We start from the raw sequence: 15626 nt of genomic DNA on the forward strand, positions 1-15626 counted from the left end.
AGACACCGAAAAAAATCTAAGTCCCCAGAATACTTATAAAAAATGAGAAAGTGGAGGGATGTGACCCGGGTGACAAATTATTTAGGGTCACGTGGGGGTGAAAAAATTTTCTGGCGATACTGGGGAAGATGTCGTTATTGAACGTCATACAACACGTTGCAAAAGTGAGAAAATGTATCGCCACTACGCTTTTTTAATTTACCATAAAAACGATTTCACTGCACCTATTTTACTACTGTAAACATATAGTCAAAACGTAGTAATTTATTTTTTACAACGTTTGTAAACACACTTTATTTGCACATATATTTAATAAAGCAAACAATGTTATATATTACATATTACGCTAGCTAACTATTAAATTATTCATTATTAAGTATTGATAATATAATTCTTTATATAAAATGTATAAAAGTATCTGAAAATAAAATTATTTGATAAACATGTTTTGCTATAGTAATTTGAAAAAAATCTAAAAAAATGAAACTTTTCCTTAAAACGAAATAATCCCATGAACTCCAAAAAACAATCTGTCCGCCGAGATCTAAGAAAAAAATAAAAGAAACATTAAATGTTTCTAATTAAAGAAAACAAAAAAAGTAAGTTTCGCGTAGAAATTTACCGTCTCCAATCTCCAGGTACCCAATCAAAGCCTTTCTATAACTACAAAAAAAAAGTAAAAAATAAGGATGTTTCCAATACTAAGAAAAAGGTAAATTCCATTACGAAACTTACCATTTCAAGATTCCAATACCTATTCTGCTATTCGAAACTTATAAGTAAAACAAGTAAAATAACTTTTCGTGATGAGGGAGCACTTTAAATTCTTGTATTCGCTCTTCTGTATCCAGTATCAAAGTCAAATTTTCATTTTGATTCATTATATGCCAATAGTAATACTTCAAAAGGTCTGGACATCTGAAAGAGAAGTATTGAAACATAAAACCTAAAAAAAGAAAAGAACATGACTGTTTAAAAAAAGAAAAAAGAAGATGAAACGTTAGTTAAACGTTTCGTTAAATAAAAATGAAAAAATTTAATTCGAAAGAACTTAAAAAGGAAAAAATCTAACCTTTGAAAATTTCACACATCCAAAGGCCTGACCTGTCTAAAAACAGAAAGAAAATGAAACAATAGTTAACATCTTATCAAAATAAAAAAATTTAATTCAGAAGAATTTAAAAAAGTAAAAAGAAATCAACCATTGGAAATTTCATGCGTCCAAAGGCCTGATCGTCTAAAAAAAGAAAGAAACAAGAAAATAAAATTTTAGTTAACCGCCAGTCAACGTTTTGTCAAATAAAAAAAATGAAAGAAAAAAATTTAACTTACCACAAGAACCGCCTAAAAAGAGAAAGAAATGAATTGTTAAGAACCATTTGTTAAAAGATGGAAGAAATAAATAAGAAACTTTACCAAAATGTCTCCCAAAATAACTTGAAAGAACCATCTAAAGAAAGAAAAAAAAGAAAAAATAAAGATGAAAAAAAAGAAAAAAATCTTACTGGAATTCTGATATCCCTTCCTTTACCAATTTCTTCTTCATCGATTATAAATTCATCATATTTAAAATAACGAATATACTCATTCTCTAGCTTTTTTTCAATCCATTTTTTTACCGAAGTTATTTTGTCATTTAAGTTATAATATACTTTTTTTTTAAAAAAAAATCGTTACGAACTCTTAATTTTCATTGCATAATGCAATGATTTTTGTCTAATAAAGAAAAATATCAAAATGTTGCTAAATGTTCCGCTAAGATTTTTATTAAAGAGAGTGAAACAAGAGGAAGAGAAAAAGAGAGGAAGGGAAAGGGTGAGACTGTGAGAAAGGAAAAAAGTTTGTTAAGGTTTAAAAAAAAAACGTGGCTGATCTGTTAAAATTGTCACGTTAATCACGTGATACATAATTTCATATAAATAAGGGCTTTCCCCGAAATTTGATTTTTTTTTTCCTGCTTAACATAATTAGGAAATATAAAATAATAAAAAAAATGAATGGCATTCAGAAATATTCTAAGCAATTATTATTAAATTTTTTTCTTACATTAGCTGATACTTAAGTATAAATATCTGCGCATAAAAACAATTTAATTATTTCAGTATAACATAGTATCATCATCGTTACTATGCAATTATAAGCATTGTAATCGCATTTTCAACATCAATATTATGAAAATGAAAAAAATAATACTTAAAAAATTTTAATATAAAAAAAGCCATATTTATGATACAGTCACAATGTATCAAACAACGCAATTACAGTATTGTAGATGTATTGCAATTTCGTATTAACATACAATGCATTGTTACGTTACTAAAATAATAACGTGATACTATAGTGAAAGCGATGTCATAAAATCACAGGTTTCAGCAATGAGTTTCTTGAAATTTTTTAAAAAATTCTTTTGTCTTAGTTACACGACTGATCTTTTGTTTTTGTTTACATTACGCCTGATCTTAAATTTTAATTGGATAAAATTGGGGTTGTTACAAATAAGACGCGTAACAGGCTGTTACAATTAGATTTATCCTTATTATAATTTTGCCATGTTTCCAGATGTAATGTTTTCTAGAAAAAAATCTCAAATCCTAAACTCTTGATATCATATAAAATGACTAAGTACGATATTATAATTTATTATACAAACTTTTTTAAAGTATTATATATTATATATTATATTTTGGAAGATTAAATTTATTATTTATTATAAAAATATCTTTATTTTATGAAAGTAACGCTCGTTACCTATAGTATAAAAAATAGTTTTTTTCATTTCGATTAAAAATAATGTGGTTTTCATTTATACAGTATAATTAAATGGGATTAAAATTTGAACGCACCTGCGCTTTGAACACACCCTTTTTTGTAATGCTGATCATTTTATCACGTGATACCGGAGAATTTCTGATTTTTTTGAATAAACGCTATACCTTATACACTTATAAATAAACTCACGTTATATGTGTATTTTTGCCTTCTCTACAACTTTACTTACTATGGCAAAAAAGGGTTTAAAACTTCATTTTTGACTTATACCATGGGGGTGCGTTTAAATTTTAAACACTAATTAAATAGTAGCGTTTATATAAAAAATACAAACGTCCTTGTTTTATTTATAGTTTAGTTACGATAGTCCTTGAATAACGTGATCTAGTATATGCAATTCACTACTTTACTTTCGTTAGTAAACTGGTTAGCAATCAATTAAATTAGTGCAGGAGAATTTTTATTAAGACAAACATTCTTTAAAAATTCTTAGCTGAACCGAATTTCGATCAATTTATTATTTTTGTCCTTCAAGATTGTGAACATTACTTATTATTATATTGGAAAGAAATAAAAGAAAATTATAAGATGATAAATGCCGTGAGTTCGGCCAGCATTAGGTTAATTGATCTAAATATTCTAAATTTACTAACAAGCCTATTGATTAATAAAATTAGTTTTTCTTTGAAATAATTTTTACTTTAAAAAGAATTAATTTCATTCATTTTCTGTTATAATATAATCTGAAATGCGCATCAAATAACATAATTATTATATGAATCACATGAGCTACGAATATTAAAAAACGATCACTTATTATTAAATATGAACAAACTCTTGAGGTGTTGCACCTCTTTCTCTTAGATTGATATGAGGTTTATAATATCAAAAATTCCTATTGCTATCATGTACGGTAACTAATACATAATATATACTATGATACTGCTAGTATCCAATGTAATGTTCTCAATTTTCACATCCACTGAATTTAGTAAACCTATGATCTTGTTATACATAATTACTGTATATACAGTATATATATCACACTTTTCCTATGATAAAGAATTATTCACTAATGATGATGATTGCTATAAAGTATAAATAATATTGTTGTTGTTATTTACAGATTAAAGAATATCCGTTTTCTAAATGCCTATCTCTATTCAAAAAAATTTTTTTTTTTTGATAATAAATAAAATAAAGTTGATATCTATAGTACCTTTATTATGTTTAACGCAAAAGCAAATGTGATGGAATGATTTGAATGGAAGTAGCTGGTATTTTATAATCATTGATAGAATAAGGTGAATTAACCGTAAATTCTTTAAACTATCGATTTAAGATTTATATTACGGGATAAAAATCAATTAGGCCAATTGCGGAAATCAAGGTGAAGAAAAAATAACATGATCACTTATTATCGCTTATATACATAATAGAGCATCGTGTAATTAATTACATCATTTTCATCTCAAAAAAAAAAAAAATGAATTTGAGTAACTTGATCAACTACCTTAAGTTCTTAATAGGCTGTGTTTTTAATAGTTTCTGATTATTATTTTTTACAATCTGTTACAATCATCAGTACTACTTTTTAGATCATAGCTCAGTTATTTGTTCAAATAATAAAATGTAGACTTAATAATTGTATGGCTAATAATTAACTATGAAATTATTGAATATTTGAATCCATTATAACATTCCAAATTATAATATATGTAATATTGCATCAAAGATTCCTTGTTTTATTATTTATTTATTTCACTTCAGAAGGGCCATCAGTTATATTAAGAATCCCATTAATATAAAATGGCTTTTTCTTCCTTTAAATTTAACTATTAAAAGTAAACTCGCTGTTTAAAACATCAATAAGTGATAAAAATTTTAAATATAAATAATAAATAAAAAAGGTATTAAAATAAATTTATTGATCATTTAAATACTTTAGGACAAACCAACCAAACATTTATTATGCATAATAATTAATATGATTTTATAAATACATTGAGTGGAATATTTACAGTTGCAAATATCACAGTTTTACATTCAAACGATCAAATAATAATCATCAAATAAGCATAATAAAAAATTTAAAATCTTTATTTATACAGAATATTCTTAAATATAAAATCCAATAAATCTATATATACTATAATATACTACGTAGAAAAAAACTAAGATAAAAATTTATAAAGTATAAATGAAAGTAGAATAGAAGTAAAACTAACTTCAACACTCAAACCAGTAATTTACTCTAACTTTCACATATAAGAAATTTACTTATTACTATGTTCACTATCTTGACAAATTTCATTTAGTTCTATAAAAAAAATAGATTGGATAAATTAGAAAGGAAATATTAGTAAAATTACAAATAGATAATAACTTACCCAGTTCACTTAATTGAACATCTAAGCATTCTGAAACTGCATATTATGTATTCATGGTATTTAAATGTTAACAATAATATGAATAAATAATTATAATAATTGATAATAATTAAGAGAATACTTACGTGGATTTGTTGATGTTGATTGAGTAGTATAATTAGCATCTATTAAAAATAAAATAACATTAATAATGTAAAATGGACTATATGATAAAGCAAAATTAAAATTTAATTACCTAAACTGAATTGAAAAGATGATAAATCTGAAGAATTTACTGGTTTTGGAAGATTTTTGAAATTTAAAAGTCTACTAGTATAAATTGCTTGTGGATGTGTTTTGAAGTTTTTGGATTTATCTTCATTTGATCTGTTTCTGAATTTTTCTTCTCTAATTTTATCACATTCTTTTATTTGAGACCAAATTTCACTATTATCTTTATTATCTTCATGATCTTCATGATCTTCATGATTATCTTCAATATCTTCAATCTCATCATACCATTTCTTTAATACTTGATACAATTCTTTAGTGGTTGGTCTATTTTTTATTTCAGCATCCCAACATTTTATTATCAAATCTGCAAGTAACTTTGGCACGTCTTTAGAAATTGTTTGTCTAAGTCCTTTACAAATTTTAATGGCTAAAAATTCATCATGAGGAATATCATTAAAAGGAATTTCTTCAGAAAGAAATTCGTTCATTATTATTCCAAATGAGTAAATATCTGCTGCTTTTGTATATTGGTATCCACGTAAAACTTCTGGTGCCATATATGGTAATACTCCATAAATTCCTTCTTCTTTAACTTTTTGCTTATTTGCTGGTTGACACATTCCTAAATCACTTATAAATGGAAGAGAATCCTCATCATGCAATATATTACCTGAATGAAAATCTTTGTGAACTTTTTCAGCATTATGAATATCTAAAAGTCCTCTTGCAATTTGTTGTAATTGATCAATTTTTGATTTATAATTAATATAATTATTTGATTTATTTAAATAATTTCTCAAATTTCCATTTTCACAATAAATTAAAACCATCATATACTCTTTATTATTTGGATCTTGAGTAATTCCATAACATCGAACAATATCAACAAGATAAATCTGAAGATGAGATTTAATCTAATTATCATCAAAAAGGAAAACTTTTATTAATAAATAAATGCAAATAACAATGATCCTTATATTTATATATGTTGTAAGTGGAAACGGAATCTATGTGGATTCTGAATCCACATATGTGGATATGGGATGTTGACCAGAATTAAAGCATAGTACCAGACTAGGATTTCGTAATGCTGACCAAGATCCGGTATTCAGAAACCACATACAACATATACAGTAGTTTAAGACAAAGTAAGTTAAATTATCTCATTTAAAAAATCTGAACATATATCAGAAGAATTATTCAAACTTTTTAATGCATATTTATCTAAATATTTGTATCTATGCCATTTTTGATTTTCAATATCCCAATAATCAATATATCCTTCAAGCCATTCAGCTGAATAAATCTTACCAAAACCACCTTCTGTAATATAAGCGATATTTTGAAATTTTTCAAAAGGTATCCATTCAAGACATTTAAAATAATGTACAGCATTAAGTTGTGATTATTGTATAAATTCATCAATATCTTTATTTCCACTAGTCCAATTTTTAAAATTATTTTTAAATCTTTTAGCATTACAAGATTGACACCATTGATATCCTGTGTCAGGTTCTTTACATTCTCCACATATTCCATATGCTTGTTTTCTTTTTTCTAAATCTTCTATATAAACTACTCTTTCATCTACATTTTCTGATTTAGTAGTTGAATCAATAGTAGAAATTGTAACATGGTACTATTAATAGACAAAAAATTATTAATATTTTTAACTACAAAAATTCAATAAAATAATTATAATTATTAAAATTATTAAATTGCTATTACCTGATATCTATCAAAATCAATTTCCTCCCATAAATTTTTTGGCTTTTCATACATATTAATTATTTTGAGTTGTGGATTATAAATTTAATTTTAGTTTTATAATTCACTACGTTACTCGAAATAAATTCCAGAATTATTATAGGCAAAAGAAAAAAATTATTAATTGAATGAAGTTCAATAAATTGCGCACTTTTATATTATTTATTTGTATTATTGTTTGTACTACTATTTATATACAAAAATTAGAGAGCATAGTAAACATGTAGTGTATGGAAACCTTTGTATGTAAGTATGGTAAAACATCACGCACTTATGGTCACGTGACCCTTTATATACACAATAGAACGGTCTAGGTCTTTCCTTATTTGGTAATAAACAATGTAGATCTGTATGGAACGTGCGTGATATTTTACTTACACTACATGTTATCGTATCGTAACACCCCAAAAGAGTAAAAGTACAATTTTTGTGACAAAAAAAATTCGTAAGCAGTTGCTGATCAACATAAAAAGACTTAAAATGCGAAGTAAAATTATTTTTTATCTGAACTTATTTTTTTCGGTAATGTACATCTTTTTTCTGTATTACCATTCTACTAAGGCGTAATATTAACAAATTCATTTCTATAATAAAAAATATTAACAAAAAGACATCTAATTTTACTAATTATTTTTAAGAGGGCGTGATTTTGACAAAAGACAATGGGAAAATGTCCGTGTATACGAACAGTATAATGTTCCAGATTCTTATCGAAATAAATCTGAATTAGCACGATCAATCCAAGCTGACAAACGAGCAGGTAACTTTTAATTATATTACAATTTTATTTTTAAATATATTTATGATAATAGCATAATAATTGTATATTTATTTAAATTATTTAGAAAAAAGACGTAAAGACAAGCAACCTTTAAAATCTTCAAATAAAGTTTCTAGTGCATCAAAGAAACAGAGATGTAATTCACGAAACAAGGAAAATGAAAATGAAATTATTTTAATAGACGATGATAATTTACTTGATCAGCAAGTAAAAATTAATAAACTAGTGCTAGAAAAGTTACTTCTTCAGAAACAAACAAATGATGAACTCGAAAAAGAGATTATGTTGCTTGAAAGGCGAAATCGCATTTTAGCAGGAAAATAGTTAACGTGAACTTTGATGCTAATAATAACATGTAATACTGTACATTTGTGCTTTATAAAATATCATCTTTTAATTTGAAACCTAATATATATATATATATTTAATAATTTAAATTATTTTAGTATTTAACGAACATTCAATTTATTAAATTACTTTTATAATTCGACTTATAATTATAAAAAATTTTTTAATCTTATCAGTTATACGCAATTGTAAATATAAATTACAAGTATAGAGATAAATTGTACTGTACGAATTTTTTTAATTACTGTACTGTACTGTACGATAAATTTTAAAAAAAATTCGTACAGTACAGTTTAGCTGCAGTAAGTTTATCTCTATACTGAAAAATTTCCACTAAGATATAATACTAAAATATAACCTAATTTAATAAAAATCTTTAGTTTCCGAAAAAAAACCTATTATAATTTAAGACTTATCATTCAAATTATCATCTTCTTGATTAATTTCGTTGAGATCTATTATTAAAATAATTAAATAAAATTAGACGAATAAAATAATAATAAATTATTTTACCTAATTCACTAAATTTTACAATCAAAGCATTCTGAAACTATAAATTAAACAATAACATAATGTTAGAATAAAAATATAAATTTATAATTAATATTAATAATGGTTATACTTAGATTTTCTGATATTGATGGAACATCATCTATTATTGAAAAAAAAATTTGATATCGTTAAAACTTGAATAAGATTTTTTCATAATTAATTAAAAATTTACCCGAATTAACTTGAAATGATGATAAATCTGATGAATTTACTGGTTCTGGGAGATTTTTGAAATTTAACAATCTACTTGTATAGATTGCTTGAGGATGAGTTTTAATACTTTCAGACTTATTTTCATTTGATTTGTTTTTAAATTTTTTTTTTCTAATTTTATTGTCATATTCCCACATTTGAGAACAAATTTCATTATCGGATTTCACTTCTTCTTCATCCCATTTGTTTAATATTTGATACAATTAGTAAATATCAGCTGCTTTTGTATATTTATATCCACGTAAAACTTCTGGTGCCATATAAGGTAATACTCCATAAACTCCTTTTTTATCTGATTTCTTTTTATTATTTGCTGGTTGACACATTCCTAAATCACTTATAAAGAAAGCTATATTACATAATATATTGCCTGAATGAAAGTCTTTATGGACTTTTCCAGCATTATGGATACTTAACAGTCCATTTGCAATTGCTGATAATCTACAAAGTTTCATATTATAATCAGGATTATTTAAATAGTAATTTCTTAAATTTCCATTTTCACAATATTCTAAAACCATCATATAATCTTTGGTATTTGGATCTTATGTTATTCCATAGCAGTAAACAATATTCTGAATATAAATCTGAAGATAAGATTTGATCTAATAATTACTGGTAATATAAGTAACATTTTGTAATTTCTCAAATAAAAGGTATCCATTCAAGGCATTTAAAACAATATACAGCATTAAGCTGTATTAATTCATCAATATCTTTATTTCCACTAGTCCAATTTTTAAAGTTTTCTTCAAATCTTTTTGCATTACAAAGTTGACACCAATATTCTCCTGTGCCAGGTTCATCACATTCTTCACATATACCATATACTTCTTTTCTTTTTTCTATTTCATCCATATAGATTACTTTATCATCAATCTCTTCTGATTTGGTAGCTGAAACAATAGTAGAAATTGTAACATGATTCTAAATAAGTAATCAAAATATATTTATTAATTAAATCATATTATTTATATACATAGTAAATTATAAAGTGAAATTGCATTTACATGATATTCCTTCGAATCAACTATTTTCCATAAATTACTTGGCTTTTTTTTGGATGTTTTATTCAAAATTTCCATACTAGCATTTCTTGGCTTTTTTTTTGAATATCTTTTTCATTTTCAACAATTTTAAAAATTTTAAACCAATTTTGAAATGAGTTATTAGCAGTAATTTTAGTTATGTGTGTAGTACTGTTATTTATAATAAATGAAAATTATTACAACAAATTTAATGAACGTAAAATAAAAAATATATAAAAAATATGTACAATATGTATCATGCACATCTGAAACTATATTTATTGTCATTACCTAATCTAGGGATTGGAATCGAAAATCGAATCTTTTCAAGATTTTTCTTATAGACAACCAACCTGACTTTGAATCAGTTTCTAATTTCAGAAAAATAATCAGCACTTGGCTGGCATGAAAAATTACTTTGAAGTCAGGTTAACTTATATGTAAAAAATTGCTGAGAATCGATTCTCGAGAATCGATTTTACTATGTTTTGTCGATTTTCGATTAATCGATTCCAATCCCTAACCTAATCGAAATATTGTGAAACCATTTAGATAAGGAAGGAATCGTCAAAATTTTGTATTACATCACCGGATTACGAATTATATTAATTTTCGCTCAGGTTCCCATTGGATCCGATGCGGAATTAGCTCGGATTCCATGTAATGACGGCAGAAGTTATGGGTCCGAATGACTACAAATGATTACAAATCAAAAAATTCCAGATGTTAATCAATCGGACCCACTAGGGGCGAAAATTAGTATAACCATATACGAGTGAAATAAATTCAGTTATACATTTTACAAATCGAAGAACGATGTGGCAACTGGCATAAAATTTTATTACACAAACTTTTATTAGTGGATAATAGTATGTATGATAGTATTCCATATTAAAAGTTTAATATGTACTAACAATATTTACAATCACAAAAGTAACTTTGTGCTATCGAAACACTATCGAAACACTTTCGGTTGTATACACGTAATGGTTTTGTAATAAAAAAAAAATATAAAATAATCAATAAAGTTGCCGGATACAATTTTTTACGAGAAAAGTTCACTTAAAAAAATAAAAGTCTGAAAAATTTGCAGAGTAATTGAGTTTTTTCCATTTAATACTTTAATTTAAAGAATAAATAACATAAAATAAATAGAGATTAATTTTTTTATATTTTTGATTTAACCACAAAAAATTTGAATGGAGAAAATCATACTGTTACTTACTGATCATTGATTTAGAAAGTGACTCTACCAAAGGGAAATTATTACTATATATATATATATATACTGTATATATATATATGTGCCAAAAATTTTGGATATATTTCATTAATACAGTACAAAATAATCTACAAAAATAACATACTTATATCTATTTTTTAAAGATTTTTGCAAACAAATAATGTTTCATGTTTTATTAAATGATTTAAAAATATTATATTTAAGAGAATTAGATCAAAATGTGATTGTTCCAAAATTCTCTTCTTTTAAAAATCAAAATTACAGTATCAAAGTGAGATCATATGATCCTAATCATTAATATCGTAGAAATCTATATGGAAACTGAATATTATAGTATCAATCTTGACCCCTTTTAGATTTCTTAGGACTTAGATTTTTTCCTTCTCTTCAAATAAATAATTTAGTTTTGTATTTTAAATAATTTAAAATAATTTTAACCGGTTCGTTCGATTGTAACTGAAAGACTTTTAAGTTAAGCAAGACGCACTATTTCACGGTGTAGGAACTGTATGGATGGATCTGATCTTGATCGATGATTTGATCAAATAAAATTTGATCACGTTTATGTAATTCGATCATGTGATTATTCAACTCTACATTTCGATATTTTTTTTACAAGAGAAGCTCGTTAACTGATATATTTTTTAAAATGGACATTAATTTATTTATTATAGAGTAATAAAACCTAGTAGGTATGGAAACGTATAGTACATTTAAAGGAGTTTGACCAATTTTAAATAAAATACATGAATTACGTAAGTAAATTAATTATTCACATTTTTATTTTCAATATATTTTTTGGGGAATGGCTAAGGTTTATTTTTTAAATTATAGACAATTTCATCTTGTTTACAAAGAGGAGTAGAAAAAATTATATTTTAAGTGGTGATGCCAACTTAATTGACATTTATTATTTTAATTTTGTTAAAGCTATAACAAAGTTTAAATGATAGTTTATTAAAATTAACTTTTGTGTATAATTACTTGGTCTAACGGTAGTTAGTGCTTAACACTATTACTCCACTCAAAGATTTATTTTTGCAATAAATTAGTATACATATTTTTCGATATTAAGTTATGATATCACGTTATGACTCATACACCCATAAAGCTTATGCTTAACCAATTACAGTATAAAGTATACTTAATGTTAATAGACTAGATAACCTAAGATTTTCCATCATAATTTATCATAATTTTTTTTAATGTTGTTTGCAACGTTCGTTGAGCCTCTCTTTTTTAGCACAAAGCACTCTAAAGGGAAATGTAATTTAGATTACGTCATCACCTGAAATTGGCTGATTTGTCTGACAAGTAAACAATTAGGAAAGCGAAACAGATTATTAACGAAACCTTTAAAAGGTCCATTTCTATAAGTGAGTGGAAAGGGTGGTTTTTTTATGCGAAAGAACACTAGGAATTTTTCTAACGTTCATTTTTATTTTTATTTTTATTTTTTTTAGGAAAAATGAAAAATGAAGCTTTCAGAAAGGCCCATTTCGATGGGTGGAAGTGAGAAATAGGTTTTTTTTTTTAAGTAAAAAGAACGCTAGAAATGTTTCTGATGTTCTTGTTTTTCTTTTTAGAAAAAATGAAACAGAACCTTCAGAAAGGTCCATTTTGGTAAGTAAAAGCGAGGGTGGATTTTCTGGTGAAAAAACGTTAGGAACATTTCTCTAGGAATGGGCTTTTACTTTGACCCAGATTTGTAAAACCGCAATATGAGGTATAAGTAGTGGGTTTTCTTTGCTTTACATTTAGTTCTGCTAATTGACATGTACATTGGGTTGTGTGGTTTTCTGTTCTTGATCTATTGCACTTTTGATCTTGATCTATGAGCAAAAATCCCAAAGCTCGGAATCCCAAAGATATAATATCCTGATATTTAAAATCCTGAAAAATCAAAATACCAAGTTTTGGAATTATAATATTTCAGGATTATGACATTTTGGGATTGAGTGTCAGGATTTAGAATGTTGGGATATTGTACCATCAGGATTCCAAGCTTTGGGATTTTGGACGGATCCCTTCATTCTTGATTCTTGATTTTGGATACATTATATTTTTGAACTCTGGTTGTAATTTTATTATGTATTGCGTGTACCTTTGATTCTTGATGTATTGTGTTTTGATCTTTGATGTACTGTGTTTTTGATCTTTGATATTAACTTTTAATGTAATATTTGAATTTTTTATTTTATATTTATTTATTTTATTACTAAAAGAGTAGTAAAACTAAAACTATTACAAATAAGAGTATGGGAGAATTTTCATGCTGGACTACTAATATACGTGTATAGTAATCAGAACTTCATCCACTACGGGACCTCACTCTTCGATCAAAGATTTAGGGCGTCCCCCGAGAATGCCCCAGGGACCCCAAATCTACCCTCTAATTTCTTCCCATTTCTGGGGGATAATGCGGTCTGCCGAATGCTACCACAATCTTCACATTACCACAAGGTTAGAGTCGACCACAATGTGCTCACAGCCCCGTCAAATTGATAGACCACCATATGGTGGTTGGTAGTCCCGCCCCTACCATTATAACCCCGATGGGCCACCCGGGTACAAGATATTTTTTTTATTTTATTGAAATATTTCGTAACTATTCTAAAATAAAATATTAAGTCACGTGCATTAACATTATCACGTGATACTGCCGAATTCAACTACCCCAAGAGGCAAGAGCACCCTGCACAAATCATGTGATCATTACATATCACATGATTGAGATTAAAGAATTATGTAAAAAATTCTGATATTCAAAAAAATTAAAGTATTTTATTATGAAACTTTTAAAGAAAAACTTTATTACTCTATTACTTTTAAAAAAGAAAATATTTCATAAATTTATTAATTTACTGCCTATCTACAAAATAAATCACTTCTGTTTATTATGATCTTTCCAAGTGAGTGCGTGGATTTGTAATCTGTCTTTCATACTTATTATTAATTTCTTTTTTTGCAAATTATTCCACTCCCTTTTAAATCTTTTCACCATGAAAGTTTTTCCCAACCACATAAATATTTATTATATTGTTGTTGATGATGTGGAATTAAACGAGTAAGAAGAATATAAATTACCAAATCAAGACGTGGTTGAATAAATTTTTGAAACATTGCAATTAAAATCTACTCTACTAGTTAAATCATTTTCTAAATATTCATTAGTGTTGATTTCTAAAATTCTTTCAAATAGTTGTTTTGACATTTCTTCTAGAGTTAAAAGTCCTACCTCTGTGTTAGATTGATTAGATGTTTATATTGCCATATCGGCGGATTTGTTCACCCTCTAATTAACATGTTTATTTAAGGTACTTTTGTTACACAAATTATTACATATGGCGCAGTAGGACCTGGGACGAACATTAAAAAAAAATTATTTGGTTTTATTAATACAATAATTTGATAAATTTGATAAATAGTTCTTTTAAGCCAAAATACAATAAATATTATTCTTAGCAATACTGATAATATCTGTTGTGGAATCTCACTTTATACAATAGCTTCTAAATCTTTTTTGTGTAAAAATCAATAATACATGTGCTTACAATTTGTTTGAATATAAAAGTTCCTATTTTGTCTACAGCAAGATAAATAAGAATTAATAATATGTTTTGAGAAATGCAAAAAATGGACAATTTTATGAAAGTTATTATATAAAAAAAAATTTTTTAAATATTAAATGAGTCTTAGAATACTTTTATAAATATTCATAGCTATTGTGTCTATATAAATTTTTATTTTACTTTTTGTTTTATTAAAACATACTTACTTTCTAATAATACACATTAAAAATACTATGCATGTGAGAAATGGGTTTTTGTTAACGAAATGGGTTTCTTTGTGTCTATTTTACATTAAATAATTTAAGTTTCGCAAATGTAAATTTTCACTCGACTTATTATTTAGTCAAGTGATATTCAATCAAGTGATTTTATGACATTACAAACCAGTTTTGGGTGACAGATATTATGAAAATCATTCAAAATTTAGCATTATGCAAAAGTAAACAAATCCGCTGATATGCAAAGTACGACATATATTACAAGTTTTAAATTGCTGAGTATTTTCATTAATGAAAGCTTCTAGAGGTAAATTTTTTTGACATTTTTTACATTTTTGTAAATTACCAGTAGTTACAATATCCATATTAAAAGTGGAAAAGCGAAACTTTAATAAAAGTTTATTTAATTAAATTATTATTTATTAATTTTTTATTTTATTTTTATTTTTATTTTTAAAATATAGACTCAACTGGGGTCGAACGCTAAATAAGAATAAACATGATCTAAAAGAACAATAAATTCTAAGCTAAT

The 15626-nt window shown here is 25.7% G+C and overlaps 4 protein-coding genes across 4 annotated transcripts; all 4 read right to left on the reverse strand.

Moving 5' to 3' along the window:
- Positions 1 to 395: 395 nt before the first annotated feature.
- OCT59_020275 (uncharacterized protein) lies at positions 396 to 1450 on the reverse strand (the record flags this gene model as incomplete). The annotated part of the gene is made up of 7 exons (XM_066149081.1): positions 396 to 544; positions 623 to 663; positions 736 to 772; positions 1090 to 1108; positions 1203 to 1237; positions 1333 to 1344; positions 1417 to 1450. The coding sequence occupies 7 exons, from the start codon at positions 1448 to 1450 to the stop codon at positions 396 to 398; spliced, it is 327 nt and encodes a 108-aa protein (XP_065990029.1).
- Positions 1451 to 5045: 3595 nt separating this feature from the next.
- Positions 5046 to 6493, reverse strand: OCT59_020276 (uncharacterized protein; the record flags this gene model as incomplete). Its single annotated transcript, XM_066149082.1, has 5 exons — positions 5046 to 5089; positions 5160 to 5195; positions 5285 to 5323; positions 5395 to 6286; positions 6443 to 6493. 5 exons carry the CDS (start codon positions 6491 to 6493, stop codon positions 5046 to 5048), a joined length of 1062 nt encoding a protein of 353 aa, XP_065990030.1.
- A 284-nt stretch (positions 6494 to 6777) lies between these two features.
- On the reverse strand, positions 6778 to 7154 carry OCT59_020277 (uncharacterized protein; the record flags this gene model as incomplete). The annotated part of the gene is made up of 2 exons (XM_066149083.1): positions 6778 to 7011; positions 7101 to 7154. 2 exons carry the CDS (start codon positions 7152 to 7154, stop codon positions 6778 to 6780), a joined length of 288 nt encoding a protein of 95 aa, XP_065990031.1.
- A 1519-nt stretch (positions 7155 to 8673) lies between these two features.
- On the reverse strand, positions 8674 to 9170 carry OCT59_020278 (uncharacterized protein; the record flags this gene model as incomplete). The annotated part of the gene is made up of 4 exons (XM_066149085.1): positions 8674 to 8723; positions 8801 to 8818; positions 8891 to 8920; positions 8993 to 9170. 4 exons carry the CDS (start codon positions 9168 to 9170, stop codon positions 8674 to 8676), a joined length of 276 nt encoding a protein of 91 aa, XP_065990032.1.
- Positions 9171 to 15626: the final 6456 nt, after the last annotated feature.

This window comes from Rhizophagus irregularis, chromosome 3 (genome assembly GCF_026210795.1).
Source record: "Rhizophagus irregularis chromosome 3, complete sequence".
NCBI classification, from domain to species: Eukaryota; Fungi; Glomeromycota; class Glomeromycetes; order Glomerales; family Glomeraceae; genus Rhizophagus; species Rhizophagus irregularis.